General features: G+C 24.8%; 2 protein-coding genes across 4 annotated transcripts; one reads left to right on the top strand and one right to left on the bottom strand.

Annotated features, from left to right (window-relative positions):
- The first annotated feature begins 1,696 nt into the window (after positions 1 to 1,696).
- LOC122857458 (fatty acid-binding protein homolog 6-like) lies at positions 1,697 to 4,026 on the top strand. Its single transcript, XM_044159632.1, has 3 exons — positions 1,697 to 2,322; positions 2,420 to 2,524; positions 2,723 to 4,026. The coding sequence occupies exons 1-3, from the start codon at positions 2,074 to 2,076 to the stop codon at positions 2,777 to 2,779; spliced, it is 411 nt and encodes a 136-aa protein (XP_044015567.1). The 5' UTR covers positions 1,697 to 2,073; the 3' UTR covers positions 2,780 to 4,026.
- On the bottom strand, positions 3,733 to 22,968 carry LOC122857457. 3 transcript variants are annotated; one of them, XM_044159629.1, is made up of 10 exons: positions 22,260 to 22,968; positions 21,793 to 21,984; positions 20,947 to 21,056; positions 20,379 to 20,782; positions 20,132 to 20,275; positions 19,082 to 19,175; positions 17,849 to 18,013; positions 11,717 to 12,244; positions 7,535 to 7,935; positions 3,733 to 7,461 (listed from the first exon to the last, which is right to left on the bottom strand). In XM_044159629.1, the coding sequence occupies exons 2-10, from the start codon at positions 21,960 to 21,962 to the stop codon at positions 4,309 to 4,311; spliced, it is 5,169 nt and encodes a 1,722-aa protein (XP_044015564.1). In that variant the 5' UTR covers positions 21,963 to 21,984; positions 22,260 to 22,968; the 3' UTR covers positions 3,733 to 4,308. The 3 variants fall into 3 exon arrangements, with proteins under 3 accessions (XP_044015564.1, XP_044015566.1, XP_044015565.1); XM_044159631.1 differs by having other exon boundaries at positions 22,566 to 22,922; XM_044159630.1 differs by having other exon boundaries at positions 22,640 to 22,922.
- Between the last annotated feature and the right edge of the window lie 488 nt (positions 22,969 to 23,456).

The following is a 23,456-nucleotide window of genomic DNA, read 5'->3' as shown; positions in this document are numbered from 1 at the left end:
CTCTATCGATACCCACCGTAGGCGAAATAAATATTGTATCAATAAAATTTGTTTTTGTTGGAAAATTTATGTTTCTCACAAATTCGAGACCCACGATCGATACCCACTGTGGACAGAATAATTATTTTTTTGTCCAATCAAATTAATATTTGTTGGTAAAAAATAACTCCTTGCAAAGCCCAATCCCACGATCGATTCCCCCCGTAAGCAGAACTATTTTTGGTCCCATAAAATTGAATTTTGTTGGTAAAAATAAATTTTCTGCAAATCCCAGAACCACGATCGACACCCACCATGAGCAGAATTATTTTTGGTCCAATAAAATGTATTTTTGTTGGTAAAAATAATTTTTTGCAAACCCTTGACCCACGATTGATACTCGTCGTGGGCAGAATCATTTTTGGTCTAATAATATTTATTTTTGTTGTTAAAAATTAATTCTTCAGAAACTGCAATCTCACGATCGATACCCACCGAGGGCAGAATAATCTTTTTATATATATATAATCAAATTAATTTTTGTTGGAAAATTTAAGTTCCTCACAAACCCGAGACCCACGATCAATACCCACCGTAGGCAGAATTATTTTTGCTTAGGTAAAATTGAATTTTGTTGGTAAAAATAAATTTTCTGCAAATCCCAGACCCACGATTGATTCCCACCGTGGACAAAATTATTTTTGGTCCAATAAAATGTATTTTTGTTGGTAAAAAATATTTTTTGCTAACTCTTGACCCATGATCAATACCCTAAACTCACCCTTGGACCCTCCCTCCCTGAAAGTGGAGTCATCCTGTTTACTCTTGGAAGTCCTCTTCTACTCAATGCCCCAATCATCCCCCTAGAAGCGGAGCCATCCTATCTACCCCCCTCTAGAAGTGGCGGATTTCCCTTCTAAACTGCTCCCTCCCCCCAAGACCCTCCTTAATTGCTTAATTAATTGCCCTTCTTTGTTAGTCATCATTGGTCAATCAATCAATATTATCATTTTGAGTATTGTTTTTGTATATCTTGGTTCATATTTTTGGTATTACTTATCGGCTAATTACTACGTTTTGATTTTGAAATTTGAATAACCACAAATATATTTATTGCTGCATTCCTGACTTGAGTTATTGACCTTTTATATAATTTAATAATTTAAGTCATCTTTACTTGTCCCTCTCTCTACATACCAGCATATTAATTATTAAGTCACCCCAGGCAAACCCTGCATCGTAATTTTAAGGTTTCTATTTCAGGTGCGATCAACTTACTTGAATTGATATTGGTTACCTATAGTTACTTATAGACATTTGAACCTCCTTTAAACAGCTAAAGAATCTCTTACAAGATTATATTATCAGTTACATCATTAGTCGACAATCAAAATATCATATTCTAAAATTGATCATGTCAACGATTTTCAAAGATTTAAAATAAATATATTACAACTTAAGAATACTGTTTTTTCTAAATCTCAACTTGATAATTTGCTTATAACATTTAATACAAAAATGACATCAAAAAATAATTATACAAAAATATTTTTTGAAATATTTCATGATTCAAAAAAAAAAAAACAATTAAATCAGTCATATTTAAAATTTATAAAATTAAAAAATTGATTTTAAAATAATAAAGTTAATTGAAACAAAAAGATAATAAACACCAGCCTTTGAATTTTTTTTTGAGTGCTCAAGTTACAATTGATAAGTATATTTATCAATAATTTTTCATATGAATTTCATGTATATTCTTTTCATTTTGTACATGAGTAGGTACATATTAAATCAAGCACAAAGGTCAAAAGTCTTTATCACTCAGCAAAATAAACAGTACAATAAATAAGGTTAAAATTATTTAACAAATTCGTTGTATAAGTTGTAATCTGAAAATCTACTGATAACTTTCAGCTTATATCAGTAAAAATCTCCCCTTCCTGAGGCCCATCTTTCTAAACTATTGACCTTTTTATCAACAAAGTTTTAGTATAAAACGCTGAAATTTTGTATTGATAATTCACTCTTAAAGCTGGTATCAGTGCTAAATACTTACTTAAAAATACATACTAATATAAAGTTTTTTTGAAAATGGTTGGTATCGTAGGTAAATATGTATACGAAAAGAATGAAGGCTTTGAAGAATTTATGAAAAAAGTTGCTGGTACTGCTGGAGCTGATTTAGCAAAACATGTTATTCAAAGCAAACCGACATTCGAAGTTGGATTTGCAGATAACAAGTATACTATTACTGTTTTTAATGGTGATAAAAGTACAGTTAATACATTTGAACTCGAAAAAGAATTTGATGAAGTCTTACCACATGGTGCTACCAGCAAGGTTTGTGTGTTAAAAAATAATTAAATTGCTTCAAGTTTAATTTGATAATTTATTTTGTGATATTCATATATATATTTTTTTTTTCGTTCACTTGCAGACTGTTGTCACTAAGAACGGTGATAAATTTACCTTTGTCAGTTCATTCCTTGAAGACAACACCTTAACACGTGTCTATGAATTCACAACCGAAGGAGTCACTGTTGTAAGTTATTTTATTTTATTTTTTTAATACGTTTAATTTTATTTATTTGCGTTTATAACGAAAAAAGAATATCAATTTTTTTTTAATTTTAATTTGACATAGAAATAGTGGGATAGAAATCCATACAAAGAATTTAAAAGAAAACTTTTTTTCAAATTATTTTTTATTAATTAATTTTTTTTTTTTTTTTCATTCCAGCACTTGTCCGAAAAGAAATTTGGAGGAAAAGCTATACGCTATTACAAACGTGTTTAATTCATTTTTTAAATCGACATTATTATAAACTATATATTTTTTTTTTGTCATATTTAAAATGAAATAAACAATATTTTTCGAACAATTGTTAATTTTTTATTTATTTATTTTTCTTAAAAATGTTATTTACCTCATAAACTGTTCCTCAAATTTCGTATAATAATAATAATCATAATAATAATAGTAATAATAATAATAATAAAGTATCACATTAAATAAAAGGAAAAAAAAAAAAAATGTGCTATACACAAATATGGGTATCAACGTGACTTTTTGGATAATAACCAACTTGATCGTTTTTTTTTTTTCTTATTTTATAACTTAATATTTTACCATAATAATATTTTTTTATTTTATTTTTTTTCCATTGATGTTTAATAAACTTTTTAATGCAAATATAAAAAAAAAAAAAAAAAATAGAAACACAAAATAAATACATAGTTTAAGCTTAATTAACTTCTACAAATGTTTTTTTTTTTTTTTCTTTCTTTTTTTTATTACTGTTATATATTTTAAGTTGTGAAATATTCTTGAGACAAACATTTCGATTTGAAGCAAATTATTTTTTCGGAAAAAATATTAGTCAATCGAATTTGTTTAAATTTTTTTTGTTTTTTTTTAAATCTATTTCACCAACTGAACAATGATTTTTGTTCGATTAATGGAGTCTTGAGAAATGGGTGTATAAAATTAGAAAATTAAAAAATGTGAATAAAAAAGAAGATACTAATTTTTTATCTTGTTTTTTTTTTTTCATTATTAATATTTAAAATTCCTTTTGGATTTGTAATTTTAGACAATTGAATATTCTTGGACTGTTAACCTGGGTTGCCATTAAAATTTGCGTCAAAAGAAAATTAAAATTAGCAAATATTACTTGTAAAAAATTTGAAATTGATTTAAAATTTTAAAAAACAAAACAGACAAACATGATAAATTCAGACGTTTGACAGCCCAGGATGGTTAATTGAGCACCACAATAAAATAATATGACTTCTTGAAATAATTTGCACTCGAATCGTATTTTATTCGAAAATTTAAATTACCACTATGCCAGTAATAACATTTAAAAAAAAAAAAAAAAAAAAAAAGCAATTAAATTATTTACATTTGGATTTTCTGATTCCGTCTATGAATTAATCATAATATATATTTTCTTTTCCTTTTTTTTATTCTTTGCATTCTAATGAAATAGTTCATTTTTAATAAGCACAATTTCATTACTCTTAAATCATTGAAAAGTTTACTAATAATTAATTGTAAATAGATAACTCAAAGAACAATTGCTTTTCATAAAATTAAAAGTCTCAAGCATATAAAAAAAAAAATCAGATTCTTAAAGATAGAATAATAATAATTTGAATATTTTTTTTTTTTCCAAAAAATAGAGAAAGAATAACTGGTAAATTATTCGATTAAAAATAACAGACAGTGTTAAAAATATTTTCACACAAAGCATCGAACATATTTCTCATTGTTTAATATTATAGTTTAAAAAAAAAAAAAAAAAAACCTTATAAAATTTAAATTTAATCCGCAGTGATGAGTAACTGATTATCAGTCGTATCCGGAAATGAGATAGGATCTTTTTTCAATTCAGTTACCTCATTGACAATAGCCTCTTGAATGACGACATTATTATCATCTTTAATTTCACAATTACCATTTTGTATTTCAGTTTTTGTAATGACTTTTGAAATAGCTTTTTTTTGTTGTTGATTTTTAGCAACAGCTGTTGCACTTTTTGCACTAATACGAGTTGTTACTGCTTTTTTTTCACTTGTCGTTTTAACAGTAGCAGTAGCAGTAGCAGTAGTTCGTCTTGCTGTTAATGTTGATGCAGTTGTTGTTGTTGTTCGTGTTGTTTTAGTCATTGTTGATGTACGATTTGATATTTGTTTATTTGCTGTTTCTTTTATTTGTTTATCAATAACTGGTGATTTTGTTAGTGTTGATACACGAGTTGTTTTTGATGCAATACCTAATGTTGTTGGTGCTGTTTTTGGTCGTTGAATTTTAACATCAGTTGACTTTGTTGTTAATGGTTTTGTTGATGATACAGTTGAAGGAACACGTGGTTTTGTTGTTGTTGTCGTCGCTGTTGCTGGACGTGATGCTGCTGTTGGTGGCTTGACTAGAGGTCTTGATGCTGGTTTTGGTTTTAATGTACCAGTTTTAGTAGCATCACCATTTGTTGTTGCAACTTTTTTATCAGCAGTTTTTGTACTTAAAGTTGATGGCCGTGGAGCAGATGTTAAAGTCTTTGATTTTAATGTTGTTGTTGTTGATGTTGAAACTGGTTTTGTTGTTGGTGATTTAATTGCAGTTGTTGATAATTTTGCAACTGACGGTTTAGCTGAAGTAGCTGTTAATGTCTTTGATGAAGCATCAACTGTTTTTGGACGTGTTATAGGTTTTTTAGATGCAACTCCAACTGTACCAGAAGTTTTTGCTGTTACTGTTGTTTTGGATGGTGAAGTTGGTGAAGCTTTTAATGATGTTTTAACATCTGTTTTAGTTACTTTAAGTGTAGTTTTACTTGCTGGTAATTTAACTGCATTTACTGATTTTGCTTTAGGTTCAACTTTTACTGCTGCTGATGATGATGATGCACTTGTTTTTTTAATTGGTTTTTCATTATTTTTTATATCTATAATTTTATCATTTTCTTTAGTTGGAAGTGTTGTTTCATTATCTTTTGATTTTTCATCAATATTTTCAATTGGAAGCTGAGTTTGTTCTTTATCAGATGGTATAAATTCATTTTCAAGACCTGTAAATTCTTGAAGTGATTCAGATAATTTCATTACTGTTTTTTCTTCAGTGATATTTGCCAGCAAATTATCAACTGGAATTTTTTCAATAATATTTTCAACAATTTTAGATGATGTTTCATCATTAGTTTGTGGTAATTCAACATTTTCAAGTATTTTTTCTTCTACAGGTGTATTTTTAATAACTGGACATTTTTCTTCTTCCATTGTAGAACCATTTTCAATTATTTCTGATAATTTTTCTTCTACAATTGTTTTATTTTCAATCATTTGATTCTTTTGTTCTTCTAAACTTGGTATATTTTCAATTATTTGAGTTTCATTTTCAATTATTTGATTTTTTTGTTCTTCTAAAACTACTATATTTTCAAATATTTGAGTTTCTTTTTCAACTATTTCTGGTGTGTTTGAAACTATATCTGGTATTTTTTCAGATACTTTAAATATATTTTCTTCTTCAACTTTATGAATTGTATTAATTTCTTCAGTTTTAATTTCCAATTTTTCATCATCAATGGTTTTTAAATCAACTGGTGTATCAATCGAACTATTAACAGGTTCATCAGCTAATAAATCAGCATTACTTTCGAATCCAAATGATTTTTCATGATTGACAACTTTTTCAGGTGTCATAAGAGTCTCCTGTGAATTTATAATATTTTCATTAAAATTATCATCATTATTAGAAGACATAAGATCCATTTGTTCATGTTGCAATTCATTTTCATTATTTGAAGACATGAGATCAACTTGTTCAATCATATCAGCATTATTTTCAATATTTTTAGATGCATCACAAGACATCATGAAATCATCATTATCATAATGTTTTTCTTCAATTTTATTATCATTATTTTTTTCCTCAACATCAACATTAACAACATCATTATTATCATCATTATCATCATTTTTATTGTAAAAAATATTTGATGATTGTTGTGAATTTGCTAAATTCATTGCTGCAACTTGATTACTTATATCATCAGTAACTGTATACTCCTCACGATTAAGATTACAAACTGGTATTGATCTATTAAACATAATATCTGTTTCATCAACAGGAAACGTTTGTGTATTTTTATAATGATCAATATCTGGTGATCTTAAATTTGTAAGTTCAGGATGATTAACACTATCACTATCATCATCATCATCATCATCATCATCTTTATCACGATAGTTACCATTACCATTTCTTGATGTATCACTTTCACCAATTAAATCAGTATCATCTAAATCATGTACAGCATTTAAATCAACTGTTTTAGTAAGTGGATTAAAATCACCAGGACCAAATGACATCATCATTGGATCAATTTCATGATTACTAATAAAACTTGATGTAAAACTACCATCAAATACACCTGTTTTTTGTAAATCATTAGTTGTTAAATAACTTGCTGTTGATTCATCACCAAATTCAGCACGTGTTGATGATACTTCTGATTCATCAAGATCAAATAACAATTTTTGTTTATCAAGATTTTTATATGATGATAAATTTGGTGATTCATTACCATTTGTTGGTGTACTTAAATTACTTAATGATTTTTCATCAATTTCACCAGGACGATGACTTGCTTCATTATTAAATTCTTCTGGTGATGGTAAACGTATGTCATCCATAATTGCTGTTGGTTTAAGAGGTGATCCAGATATTGGAGCATCACGAAGATGAGCTGGAAGCATTTGTACTGGTGATCCTGGTGATACTGGTGAACCAGTTATTGGTACATCATTATGATGAATTGGAAGCATTGGTACTGATGGTACTGATGGTACTGGTGATACTGGTATAAATTCAGCTGCGTTTGGATTTAATTGAAATTCCATGTCTTCAGATTCTTGTTGAGTTAAATTAAAAGTCTCGGGTATTTGATCAAGACTTTCTTCAAGCTGATGAGATACCTGTTAATAAAAATATAATAATTATTATTTTTTTTTTAAAGATAAATTTAATACAAATAAATTATATACATACGTTTGTATTATTTTCAGCAAGCTTAACTGGAGGCAAATTTTCTTTATCACACTCGTCTTCACTGCTACTGCTATTATCGCTACTGCTGCTGCTGTTATCAATACTAGAACTGACAGCTTCTTTTTCTTCAATTTGTTGTTCAATTTCTTTTTTGAAATCAATTTTTTCACTCAAATTATCATCAGTAACAGTATCATCAATTTTTTTATCAACATCAATTTTTAATTTTTCAATATCTGAATTGTTATCAATATTTAATTCTACTGATTTTGTTGATGATGATAATTCAACTTTTTTATTGTTACTTGTATCAGCACGATAATAATTCCATTCGTCGTCTGAATCTTCACTTTCAACTACATTATCAGCATCACCTACAGCTTCATTCTTTTCTTTTGGCTCTATTAATAGAAAAAAAATAAAAATAAACAAATTTATTTCAGTTAAAGACTTGATATATAATTAAAAAATATTTACCCTTGAAATATTTTTAAATTATTTTACATTTTAATTAAAATTTATTGCAATTGAATTTTTTTTTTTAGTAGACCTTCATCGAGAGATGAATTTGTCAGTGGAAAAAAAAGGTATATAACGCGTGGGTTATATAAAATTATTATAAAAAAAAATAAATAAAAATAAAGTGCAAAAAAAAATAATAACACGTTGTACACCCCACGCGAGACAGACCAGTTTAATTTCTCAAAATGGCTAAAGTTAATACCCACATGATGTTGTTTTCATTATTGAAAGGAGAAAAAAAAAAATCATGCAATTAAAATCAGACATACAAAGTAACTAAAGAGAATTTTTTCGACTTTTTTTTTCTTTTCATGATGATAAAGTAAAAGGACTGATGAATGTTGGGCACTTGGTACTAACGAGTGGTACATTTTGAGGTAAGTATACATAGAATAACACATTTTAAGTATCATCGTTGTAAATGCGCATGAGCAACGTGTTACTATGAGAGAGAAATCCAATAAAAAAAAATTCGAAATAAACTAACAAATACATTGCGAGATGAAAGCAAAGAAATAAATTAATTTTGATGAATAAAAAAATTTAATTGAGTTGTTGAAAATTAAATAATTTAATTTTTTATTATGTGAAAAATTTAAATAACCTAGGGTTTATTTATTTATTTTTTTGTTTACTTTGAAATTAAATTGATGCTCATTTTTGGCATGACTGTGTTAGACATTTTAAAATTTTCCTTATTTTAATTTTTGGTATGTTTAGAGGTACGATGGCCCCTTGTCACTGTCACAAGATGCCTTCTGTCGTCTCAACATTTTATTTTTTTATTTTTGCCAGCTACAAGTTAATTTTACACTCAACGATTCTGTATCTGACTCATTTAATTCCAAGGTTTATCTGTCTCTATTTTCATAGTCTCATTAAAACAAAAAAAAAAAAATATATATATTTTCTATTTTAATTACAAATTATTATTGATAAATATTAAATATATTAATTTTAATTAATTATTTTAGCTTTTTATTTATTTATTACTCAAATATTCATTTTAAAAAAAATTGGATTAAATTTAATTATCAAGTTAAAATCTAAAATATGGTCATTGAACTTTTGTTAAATATATAATTTTTTATTTAACATTATAAAATTATCAAATTTCATAAACATCAAGCTAAAAATAGATTTATTCAATCACAATCTTTTAATAGCAACATGCAAAAGGTTTTTTTTTTTTTTTCTTTAATGTTTTATTGATAGTCGACAATAGTCGTTTGTTTATTGTATTCATTCACTGTTTCTTGTATTATACTTATAATTTTTTTCCTATTATCAAAAGAAAAAAAAAAAAACAGCAACTGTTTCCGTGACAATTTGTTTTTTTAATTAGTCAACAATATAAATGTTTTAAAAAAATAACTGACACACAAATTTATTTTTCAATGGAGTCATTTTTTTTAAACCAATTATTGCTTTTTTTTTATGAATATATCTATCATTATTTCAGGTCAAACATTTACACAAAAACAGTGTCTTTTTTTTCCATATCTAATTAAAAAAAAAAAAAATACTTGAAATTTTTTTTCATTTAATTGGCCTTGATTAATATTTTGTAAGAAAATTAAAAATAACTAATTTAACACAGATAATAATTTTATTATTTGATTATTATAATTATTGGCCTTGCACCAAGTGTTACAGGAAGTGGGCGAAAAAAATAAAAAATTTGTCATAACAATGTATGCACATTTGCACATAAATAAGACTAAGAAAATATATACTCAACGATAGGTATATAAATAATAATAACAAAGATATCAAATCGTCTGTCAGATTGTGAACAAGTACGATTATTCTGTTAATAAATATTTATTGTTAAATATTTAATCGAAAAAAAAATTATTTTCTTCAAGCTAATAATACCGACAATAATAATATTAGTTTAATTAGTTTATATTATTTATAAAAAATAAAAAAACTCAATTATTTATAATTCAAAGGTTATTATGAAACTATTTTTTTTTTGTTTTTTTTTTTCGAGTAGATTATTAACAAATAGTATTCTAAACGCATTATCGAAATATCCAAACGGATGAATAGAAAAAAAATTTAAGATAATTATTGTTGATGACATCTTTGAAGGTTAAAAAAAAGGGACAAAAAATTTACTTATCTATGATGATTATTCTGAGAAAAACATGATAGAACACGCCCGATGATGAATTTTAAAATACCAAAAAATAACCGGCCGGCATTATTTTTTTAGTGTTTTAATATTGATATAAATTTTTTTTAAATAATATTTAACTGTCGGCCATTGAGTTCATTTAAAAAACATACCTGGTGAATAATATTATATTGCTTGTTTATGCTCCTACATGCACCATACACAAAAAAAAAAATTTAACTTCGTCGTTTCTTTTTTTGTTTTTTCTCTCTCTCTCTATTTCAACCGGCTTCTTAAGGTTTTTTTTTCTTATATTTTTCCAACGCAAAATAAAAAAAAAATTCCAGTAGTTTTATTATTGTTATTTAAAACACATCCACAGTTTTTTTATAATAAACAACTGAACTTTTGTTAAAATAGTATAACTAGAATAATTGTAGATACTTAATTCTTTTATTATTATTATTTTTTGCACGCAGTATCATGTATAAAAAAAAAAAAAAACGCGCACAAAAGACGCAATGAAAATGCACAAATATATCCTGCAACTGGCAGAACTAGCATATGTAGATTGTAGACATACAACTTGCCTGGTTCGTCATGGTTTATCCCCACCGTCAAAGATGTCGCTGTGATTGGATCAAGGGCGTTGACCAATCAACATTTAATTTTATGCAATATGGCGGATTTACCCGCGAGTTTTTAAATTTGTTAATTTATAAAAGATGAAAAATTAATTTTATAAACAATATATTATTGTTTTAAAATAAACAAACTAATATTTGATTAGAAAATAATTTAATTTTATTAAAAATTTAATATTATTTTGTTTAAAAAAGAAAGAAAGAAAAAAAAAGAGACTGTAATTTAAAAAAATAACTCATTAAAAAAAAATACAAGATACTATAGTAAAAAAAAAAAAAATTTTACAGAAAATAAAATCGAAATTATAATGCAGCTTTTAAAAAGATTTGTAGCACATTGTTGAACAAGATAATTAAATGATTAATGACTAATTAAAATCCATGTAAAAAAAAAAAAAAAAAGAAATGTTTAGTTTTATTATTTTTTTTTCTCGCATTGGATGCATCAGTAAATTTAAGATTTAAACGTCATCAAAGTTGTTTAAAACAGTGGCAAAATAATTTTGCAACATTATATATAGAGAAAAAAAATATTAAATTTGGTCTGTTCGTTTGCGAGGACAATCAGTGCGGCAAGTTCACTGACTGGCACGGTTGGACGCCACTAACACTTCAACTTCTTTTTTTTCACCTGGTGAAAGCCTACTTTATAAAACACCAGTTTACCAGGATATATTTTGCTCAATATTATTATATATATACATCACAATTATTCTCATTCTTTAGCAAAAAAAAAATGATTAATAAAAAAGTTCTTTGAAAGTTTATATCAAATTTATAAAAAAATGATTATTTTAAAGATTGAAATAATTCGCAATAAAGAAAATGAAACAGTAAAAAAAAACAAGAAAATAAATAAATAAATAATTAATATAAATAAATAAATTAACTCACTGTTATCATCGATCTCCAATTTATCATCAATTTCAACATCACTAGATTTTTGTTGTTTTATTAAATCATTATCAGGAAATAATACTTTATTAATATTACTTGATGATATTTCACATGCATCATCAACAGCATCAACATTTGTCTCTGGCCCAAAATCATCATCATCATCATCATTATCATCATCATCATCATCATCAACAATATAATTTTTTAATCCATTATTATCATGTTTACCATTAATTTTTTTATCAACACCTTCAATATCATAATTATCACCATTATCATGAATTTTTGTATTTTTCATAGTATCAGTATTCATATCATATTGTCCATTTGTTGTTGATACATATTTATTATCTTGTTCCATATTAAATTGTTGTTTAATGTCAGCTATTTGCGGACAATGGTATGATCTTTTTATTATTTCACAAGGTGGTGTTAAAAATATTATAATAACAGTTATATTGTCGGATGAGCCTTGTTTTTTTGAATAATCTACTAAACGTCGACTTATGAGTTCGAGGTCGTCTGAAACAAAAATTAAAATAAATAAATAAATAAATAAATAATATATTACATTAATAAAATTAATAAACAATAATTATTGTAAAATAAAAAATTTTAGTTTCTCTTTTTATTATTGTTATATTTTTAATTATATATTATCTTTTTATTTTATTATTATTATTTTTTAAGGGGTATGCTGAGTCATTCTATTTTACCCAAGTCGATAATAACACGACCTTACAAATGAATTGAAAACCATTACAATGAATTTTACCCCAACTTGCCAGATCGATGAGTCATCACTAATTTTTATGTTTTATGGTGTTCATGAGATTTTTATTGTAAGTTGATTCAAGTGGAACAACTTTGGCATTTATTTTTTTATTTATATTTCATAATTTTTTTTTAATTATCGATAAATAAAATATGTTTTTAATTGAGTTGATAACAAGATTGTTCTATAATATTTATATAATATTATTTTTCTAATTTTGTTTTTTTGTTTGATTTAATGAGACGTCATAAGTTCTTTTTTTTTTTGTTATTTGTGTAGAGTGTGTGTGAATATGAATAACATGTTTTTTTAAATATTTTTTAATAAAAGTAGAAAACAATTGAGGGATATTAAAGAAGCTCGAGAAGCATGATGAGAAAAGTCTCGAATGAAACACACGGTAGATAGACATACTCAAATTACAAGGAAATATTGTATAAAATTACGAAAAAAAATTTCTCCTACCAACCCACAAAAAACATCGATAACATAATATTTAAAAAATAAAAATATTTACATTTTTATAATTATAATAATTTTATCAAATTTATTTTTCACATATGAAACGAGTGATTAACTATATTTCGATAAAATAAAAATAGATATTATATTTTTCATCAACTTGTTATTGTTGATGTTATTTTAAAACTAAATATTTATTTTTAAAATTTAATTTTGATAATAAATAAATTTTCTTATTTATGTATACCTATAAAATTTTATGAATTTTATTAATTTAAAATGATAAATATTTAAGTTTTGTTTTTTTAAAATTATTATTTATTTATTATTGTTTTAAAAGTTTAAATTTTTCATTGAAATAGATAATATTTTATGTAATTTTTTTAAAATGTAACAAATATAAATGTGATATTTTTGTTGCGTGCCAGCTGTCATATTAAATATATCAAATGTCGGCAGGGTCGGTGACTTAATCGAAACCCAAATAGCATATCCTCTTCCTGCTATCTCTCCCCTGCCATAGTAATTTTTTTTTTTCAAATGATACTCAACTTTGTCAATCGATACCCGAAAAGAAAAAAAATGCAATATGAAATAATAATTTAAAACAAAATAAACCAAATAGTTTAGAAAAAAAGATGAAAAGTATTTTTTGATAAATCCAAATGAATTTCGAGTAAATGAAAAATAAAAAAAATGCAATATAAATTATATAAATTAATAGAATAAAAAAAGTGAAAATTTTTTGATACAACCAGGTGGATTTTAAATAAGTAAAAATTAAAATATCATACTTATTACTATATATATATAAATAAAATAATTAAATCAATATAATCCAGTAAATTATTTTCACAATAACTTAACAATAAAAAAAAAAACAATATAAATTATTATGTATCACACATTTGTTGTTATTTATTTTTGTTTTTTAATACCTACAGCACAATTTAAATAACACACTTTGTTGAAGATTTAAAACTTTATTCAGCGGAGAGTGATAAGACGCGGGTGTGGCGAGACTTCGCGATCAACTGGCCGGCTTAGTTGCCGGCTTAGCTGGTGCTGGTGCTGTTGCCAGCAATTCACCAATAAAGTTACTGATACCGCTACATGACTCATTCCATGCTTCATACACCACCCCCGTTTTTTTTTTGTTCTACCTTTTACAAGAGTGTACACGAGTGTAGGTTCATATCATGATCATGACTGACTGCAGTGTGTCAGGAATTTTTCGTTTTTTTTAAATTTATTTATCATTATTTTTTTATTATTTTTTTTGATTATTTTTGTTTTTGTGTAATTGATACTTTGAATTGCAATATTAATATTAATATATGTATTTTTTTTTTCTTTATTTTTGGATCATATCGCATCGATGATTTTGTCACTATTTTTTGTAATTTTATATTATTATTTCAGTAAATTATGACATAATAATTAATAATTAAAAGAAAAACTTACGATAGTTTTTTTTTTTTTTTATCATCTGCATTGTATACTAAATAAATAATTTTATATTTTTTAAGAATTTAGCTCATTTTTAAATACAAAAATCCAGCAAATTATGATTTAAATATTTTACAAACAAAAATAAATTAATATCTCATGATATTTTTAAGAGTCAAGTAAAAAAAAAATAGTTCAGATGAAGAATAATAATTTTTTAATATATTTGTTGAACGTTTACCTGTGCACCGGTTAACAATCGGCACAAGACGGCAAAATGCATCAACGGTTCCGTTGTCTGTTGAAGAAGAGGCTGCTGAAGCGGCAAAAGGAACGACCGTTTCGCTTCGTAAGTCACTTATTCGAAATAGTGAATATTATTTTTAATTTTTTTTAAATTTCAATATTTAAATCAAAAAATAAATAATCATATAGTAACAAACAATAACAAAAACAAATAACAATAAAATGTCATCATAATGTTACAGTAATTCATGTGTGTAAAAAAAAAAAACTATGATTATAAAAATGATAATAATTTGTATTACGATAAAAAGAAAAAAAGAATTCTCACGATATGAATTGAGATTTTTATTTTCAGCAAGATGAAATACTTCTCATCGATCCGTTCTGCCATTTTTTTTTCTCGTTATTTATTTATGTTATTTTTTCTTTCAGTTTAACTGAGAAATGTTAAGCTAAAAAAATTTTTTAAATTTACCACAATATTTTATATATAAAAAAAATATGATAATCTATTTATAGTTGGCAGATTGAGAGCATAAAAATTTAAATAATTAAAATAATATATGATAAATATAATCCCAATAATTATTATAATTACAATAAAAGAAAGAAAAAAAATTTATATAAAATTTGTTGTTGTATTTTTTTTTTTCAAGTATTAATTTCAGTCATGAAAAAAAAAGTACATGATAAATTTTGCTCATCAGTTTAATAGATGTTTCTTCAGGTTTATGTTTCTTTACTTAAAGTTGTAAAAATATTTTTTTTATTAATACTAACGTCAGCTGTTGTACATGACTATCATGAAATTTATTAACAGTATTTTTTTTTTTTTTTTTTACTGTAATAAATATAATTGTTATCGTAAAATTATCATCAATCAATGAAACATTAAACAAAAATGAAACAACAGTATTGAATAAATTAATTAAGCTATAGAAAAATATAATTTTTCAATATTGATTAATTGAATAAACAATAAATAGATAATAATGATCGAGGGAAAGCCTGTAAAGTACAATCGTCTCGGTCGGATTAAAACGTGGAATTGTTCCAGCTTGATTCCAGTGGTGAGTCATTGTCGTTTGACTCTCAAACAAGCGACCTCGAAATTATAAAATTTCCACTCTCTTCCTCACTTCCATCATCTCACTTTTTTTTTTTATAATTTATAAATAATTTTTTTCTTTTTTTTTTAACATTAAATTCACGTGTCTAATATCATTTCAATCTCTCATCGACTGTAAAAACCACTTGGTAAAATTTAATAATAAAAATAAAAATATATTTCATGGAAGATATATATAAGAAATGAGAAAAATATACAGTTATAGTTGAGCGTGTAAAAATAATATAATAACAAAGCATTAAAAAGAAAAAAATTAAATTAAAAAAAAAAAAATTATCTTGAGAATGAAGAATGAGGTGAAAAAAAAATATATTAAAGACATTATGACTAGATAAAAGTTTGTGTTAGTTTATATATTTGTTGCTGGGGCGTTGGCTCTTCTCTGCTCTTTTCGTCAAGAAATAAAAAAAAAATATTATATATATATTAAAACAACGATTTGTTAAAATATTTCTGTTTTTTGGCAAGTGGCACAAAAAAAAAAAATCAAGGCCATTGCTTCTACCGATGTTAAAACAATTTAAAGTTTAACAAAAATTTTTTTTTAATATTTAAAGAAAATAGTAATAAGAATTCGAATATAAATTATCTGGCTTTATAAAGCTTATTAAAATTATTATTGTATCAAAATGATAATAATAATTTAAAAAATTTAAAATAATTATTGTGTCATGTTAAAAAAAAAACAAATTAAAATATTATTAATTATTGGTTTATATTTGAATAGTTAAAAAAAATTACCCAATAATTTGATAAAATAATTCAAGTTTTTATTAAAATATTCAAGATTATTGATAAGAGTGTAAAATAATTTTTTTTCTATAGTATATAATGATCAATAATTTATTTGTTTTATCAGCAACAATTTAAAGGTAAAAATCATCAGAAAAAAAAATTATAAGATGAAGATAAAATGAATAATAATATTGCGGAGGATGTTTGTTTGTGAAAATAAAAAATTATACAATGTAAAATTCATCAGTAATAACTGCAATGTAATACTTTGATGTACGATGACTATCCCCAAAGTGGAGGCGAGAGAGTGGATGACTCATACTCTTATGTTCAATAAATATGTATTATTTATATTTAAAAATTGTTTGTTAAGTATTTCAACAAAATTGCATATAAAATCTATTTTCACATAACACTATGAATTTTCAACAGAAACATCTTACGTTTTTAACTGTCTCAGTAGTCTTTACCCTCATCTTCATATTCTATTATTAGGAGTTGCCATTTACATCCAAAAATGCAATCACAATCAAAATAGAAATATATTTAACATATATTTTAAAAAGCTGAGTATATATTAAAAAATATATTTAACGAAAAATTAAATATATCTATAGCCAATTAGACAAAATGTTTTTTTAAAAATACCCGTATAAAAAAGAAAAAAAAAAATACATATTTTGTAAAAAATTAATCAACATTGTAAAAAAATATTTATTTGATACCATACGGTAATTTTTCTGTTTTTATTTTTGCATATCTTGCGGGTGCCTCTATTTTGGATTTTAAAAGATTCTCTGTTTATTTATTTATTTATTATTTTAGTAATATTTAAAAAAAAATTGTTATTTTTTTGGAGATAATTAACGGTTTATTTGTACATTGTCTGCGGGTACTTGGGTGCGTATTGTGAACTTGCAGGTCATGTTAATAATCATCACGTATATATTCAGAATCTCGTTGTGCATGCAAAATCAAGTCAGGCTAGTCTCATTAATGGGCAAACAAGTCTTCGTCATACTCAGTATGAATTTATGATATTTTATTTAAGGACCATTCAACAATTGAATGAAAAATGAGTATAAACATTATATTAAATCAATAACAGTGTTACGAAAAAAATTATATCTCCCAGGTAAATTATCATCGTTGCAGTTTAGTAAGACACACGATTTTGTTTAAACTCATCTTAGAATTTCTTTGTTCAACATTTTCCATTCAAAAATTTGAACGATATAATAAATAATAAAATTTTACAGTCACTTTGGTAACAGAAAAATATATTTTTATGGTAATAGTTTATAATAATAATAATTTTTTTTTTACTTACAAGGATTTTGACATAGTTGTTCATAAACAACACCAGCAGCAGTGTCTTCATCAAGAACATCCCAAAGACCATCACAAGCAACAATTAAAAAATCTTCAGTCCCATCTAAATCAACACAAACAATGTCTGGATCACTTGTGACATATGGCTTGTACTGAATGTCTCCTAAAAATATCAAAATTAATTTATTAATCATTTTAATTTTATAAAAATATAACAAATAAAGAAAAGAAAAAGCATGAATTTTACAAGTGAATATGGAATAAATAATTCAATAATAAATAAAATAAAAGGACTAGTTTAATATAGCAATCTTGTTTTTGTAATTAAATATAATTATGCAATTAATGCAAGGATAACGTGAGTATCGTTTGAATAATAACCCAGATGAGTTAGCACGTTTATACTTCCGGTTATTACTCGTTTCCGCAATGTAAAAAGAAGAAGAAAAAAAAAAATTAAATTCAGTCATCAGATATTTTCATTCAGCAAAAATTTTCAGCATTTCTAATTCAGAATAACTTAAAGAAAAATAGAATAAAAAGAAGATCTAAAAAATAAATTAATAAATTATTATAAAAATCTAGATAAAAGATATTTTTCATATTACTTTTTTTTCTATAATATTATTGTTTATATTTATTAATTTTCGTTAAATTATTATTATTATTTAATTAAATAAATTTAACAGCTCGAAGACAGGAAATATCATAATGAAAATTATGCTGATCACGTATTTTATATTTTCACTCGTGTTGTACGTAGATAGATATACTTGACCCAAAGGATTTAAACGTGTTGGATTGTTTCACGTACAAATAAATAATAATATACAAACGTATTGTTGATATCCTGTTTGTTGTTGATTAATTTTAAATATTTAAATAATTAAAAATTCGCAATAATACAAAAAAAAAGCTAATAAAAGAATTTAATTAATCAATTATAAATTAGATATTTATTTTTGATAAAATGATAAAATTATATATCTTTAAAAATAAATAAAGCTGTAAAGTGATGTGAAAATTATTAATCCATATAATTATAATACTTTTAGTATAAATTGATCTTCATTATTATTAATATGCATTACTTTCTCATTACACATAATCAATGCGCGTGTTTAAAAGCCTCGTTGCGCTCTCTAACTATTCAAATCACTATTATAATAATATATTTAAGCTTTCATTTCATTTCACATTATAATTATCGAATAATAATTATTATACTTACCAATTGCTCGTGATACACCGAGATGTCCATTAACTCGCCAAACACCAAAAAATATTACTGATCCTCCCATTCGTTCAACTCTTTCTCTCTCATCCTGTAAATTAATTATTAACAATTTAATAAATATATAACATTAAAATGAAGTCAATAACAAATAATAAGTTTTTTTTTTTCAACTGTTTTATAACAATCTTTTGAATTTATCACCTTTTTTTTCAAAACTATAATAATTTCCATTTTTTCTGACGATAAAAATTTTACATTTAATAAAAAAAACATGTCAACAAAAGGCACACAAATTGACGATGATAAAAAATTAATAAATTTTTTAACATATGAAGATTATTTAGAATCATTAATAACAAAAACCGATTATTTATATTTGAAAAATACTGAAATATGTCGAAGAATTGCTGAACTTGGTTATCGTAGTACTGGTAATACATTAAATAAAATCGACTTTGAAAAACGTAAAAATTTGGCAAAAAATTTATTATACCCAGTATGGCATAAATTTAAATTATATTCTGATATAAAAGAAAGCTTTGATAATAAATTACAAATTTTACTTGCAATGAGAGAATATAATAATCGTTTAGGTATAATATCAACAATAATATTTATACGTAAATATACAAAATTAATGTTTAATATATCTGGATATATTGATTATACTGATAGACTCGATAAAGAAAATTTTAATGATTTTTTTAAAAATGAAAAAATATTATCACCAAAATCAAGTGATTTAATTTATTATCATTGGAAAAATAAAATTATTAAAATTAATAAAAATAATAATTATGATATTATTATTGATACTGATAAAGGTCTTGTTTTAAAAAATTTACATGATCAACAATTTATATATTTAAATACTGATTATGATCCTGGTATTGATACAAAAAAATTAATTATTAAAACTGATAATACGCCATATCAACAAGTTGTTATTTATGATCATGTTGTTAAAGGACGAAGTTGAAAATATAAAATTATTATTGTAATTTATTTAATAAATTAATAAATAAAAATTGATTAAATAATTACCATTCTTTCAGGCCTGTGTGGATTAACAAGTTGTATGACCTCATTTGATTTAGCCAATGCAGCTTGAGAATCACCAGCCCAAGCAACATAAAGTTTTTTATCGATAATAAGTGTACAAACAGCAGTAGCTCCACTATTTAATTTCTAAAAGAAAAAAAGTATATATAAATTTAAAAAATATAATAATAATATAAAAGAATATTAAATTATTTATTGATAAAAAAAAGTTGTTATTATTAATTCTTACATCTCTGTTTGATTTATCTACAAAATGTGCATCTGTTGTCACAAATGCATCACGTAATGCACGCTCAGGATCAGTTGGATAATAATTACTTTCTGCTAAATACTGATGAAGATGTGCTGCACAATAAACAGCAGCATCTTGTCCCGCATGACCATCAAATACTGCATAATAACTTGCTAGTCTATCATCTTTAATATTAAACATTGTGTTTAAATCATGTAAAATAACATATCGGTCTTCCATTGTTCTACGACCATTTTTTAATGTAAAAACTGTTGTCAATGGAAGTGGAGTTGATGGTGGTGGTGGTAATAAAGCAAGTCGACTGTTACTTTCCAAATATCTTTGACAAATATCATTTATTTTTCCAGTTACTGCACGCATCAATTTCATTGATGTGTAAACTGTAATTTAAAATTCAAAATTAAAAATATTTCATACATTTAATTGCTTTAATTTATCAAATTAAATTTTTTCATTTTTTTTCTGATATGTTGTCAAAGATTATACAATAGATTATCTATTATTTACAATGAATCATCAGCAAAATAAAAAATTATATTCTTACTATTTTTTTGAGGAATTCGTCCACAATGATCTGGATGTAATTTTGACATTGTTTTCATTTCTTCAATTACTATGCGAACAATATAAGACTGTAAGCTTGGTGGGCAAAATCTAAAAGAAAATAAATTATAAATTATTAGTCAATGCAATGATGTAGCTAAGGAAAAGATAAATAATTAAAATATCAAAAGTATCACCATATTAAAAACACAAAAATAGATATTCAAACTTGACGAAGAATATGATAAAATAATTTCAAAAAATGTCATCTTCAAAGTAAGTGTCAATAAATTAATGTAAATAATTAATTTATAAGTGTTTACAGAATACAACAAAATTAAAAGCTAACAATTTAGTTACAGTGTTGATAACACTATGATGATAATAAAATAACAAGTAGATATGATTTTACAGATAAAAGAGCGACAAAATGAATATAAAATATATATTCAAAAAAAGTAATATATTTTTAAAAAATGAAAATAATAATAACTAAATATTATCATGTTAATTCATTCATTTCATAAATTTTTTACTTTTAGCCATGAGCTGAGAAGCCAAATGGCTAAACGACATTTCAAGTGAATAAACTGATAAAAATGTTGGTGATGATGTCACGTTTAATTGAGCAATTAAAATACATATATGCATTATGTATTTATCAAAAGGTTCATTGAATTGAATCTCGTGCAAAAGGCGTGGCTATATTAGTAATTAAAAAACCTAATCATTTTTGTTTTAATTATTTTTATAATAAAATAACAAAGACCAATGAATTATCAACTTATTGTTGTCTGTTCAATATCAAATATTTTCAATTAAATAATTAAAAATCATTACTACATACTTTTGATTGAGATACTGAAGTGTTATGTCAATAACAACACCAACAAGTTCGCCTTCTGTGATAGTGGATCCATTTGTTCTTACAGGTAGTTGATCATCTGGATTTACTTTTTCAATAAAATCAGCAAAAAATCTACGATAGGCACCAAGATAATCTCCATCAACTTCCATGGTGCTTTTTTATTATTGTTTTCTATTAGTACAAAAATAAAAACAAATTAGTTCCAACTTGAATTTATATATTTTTCAAGGTCAATCTTTTATCAATTATATTAAATTCATTTTTTTTTTTTTTATATTTACACATTGTGTTGTTAATTATAATTGTTCGATAACTAATTTTATTATATTTATTAACAATAAACAATTAATCGTTTTATAAATATTTTTAATTAAATTGTTAATTGTAAAATTTAATTATTTTATTTATCTTTTGAAGATTGTTAGTTTTATGATAAAATTACTCACCAAGCTTGTTGTATATTTATGAAAAAATATATATTTCTTATCTTATTACTATATCCTGACTAATACAATTTCACCCGACAACTAATTGTTCTTGGAATCGGTGAAGGTGTGAAATTATTATATTATAATATGAAAAAAAAAAAATGAATACTCTTTGAGTTTGTACTTTCAATTGCGTCACTATTTCATTGACTGCCGTTAGTCACGTTGCTTGTCACACGTTTTTGACAGTTAGGCAAAATAAAAATTAAAAATATTATATGAAATAATTGAAGAAAAAAAATGCATAAAAAATAATAATAATACCTTTGAAAATTGTATAAGTTTATACTGATTGTTAGGTAAATAAATGCTCAATAATATAATACTTTGAATAATACCAATTGTTGTTGTTTAGTTTTTTTATGATTCCTTGTATGATTGTGTCAAGATAACACTATTGTTGTTGTAAATTCACGAAATTTTATTATTTCAATGTGCGCATGTGAAGCGTCTCTTATCATTATTTTTTATTATTAACAGATTATTCACTTGTGTATTTTATATCGATAATTTTTATTACGAATCACTTTTTTTTTATTAATATGGTACGTTAATATTTGTTTATCAGTTACGGTTTATCGATGTGATTTTTCTTAGGGGCGGGAATGAGCTTCTATAAATATAACTTTCTCTTTCTGACTTCAGTATTGAGATTTGAGAGTGTTCCAAAAGTCAATTGGCGTCTCGGGAGGGAGACGCGGTCTATTTTTTTTGCGCATCATGTCCGCGCATAAGCGCAGAAGTCGAAAAATCTGGGGTCCGTTCAGAAAGTCTCATTTTTTCGGATCTTCAAGATGGCGGCGATTTCAGCCCAGCAATTTAGATAGGCACTGATGTTCGCCATCTTGAAAATCCAAAAAAATTAGACTTTCTGAACGGGCCCATGAATAGGTGCTTTCTTTTGTGTATTTATTTTTTTTCACTTGAATGCGCATGATCATGCACATGCGCATATTATGAAAAAATGAGGAAAGAATAGGTGCTTTCTTTTGGGTGTTTATTTTTTTTCCTGTTTATTTTCACGCATGCGCAATTGAATGCGCAGTCAGAAAAAAGTCAGTTTGCAACAGCGTAGGACATGAGAGGCTGGATCAGCCATGTTTTAATTCTTATTTTTTAAGAATTCCTTGTTCGACACCACTGTTCTCCCATCAA

The sequence above is a fragment of the Aphidius gifuensis genome, linkage group LG5, assembly GCF_014905175.1.
Source record: "Aphidius gifuensis isolate YNYX2018 linkage group LG5, ASM1490517v1, whole genome shotgun sequence".
In the NCBI taxonomy this organism is placed as follows: domain Eukaryota; kingdom Metazoa; phylum Arthropoda; class Insecta; order Hymenoptera; family Braconidae; genus Aphidius; species Aphidius gifuensis.
Note: the sequence above shows the minus strand (reverse complement) of the source record. Positions and strands in the feature narration are given on the sequence as shown.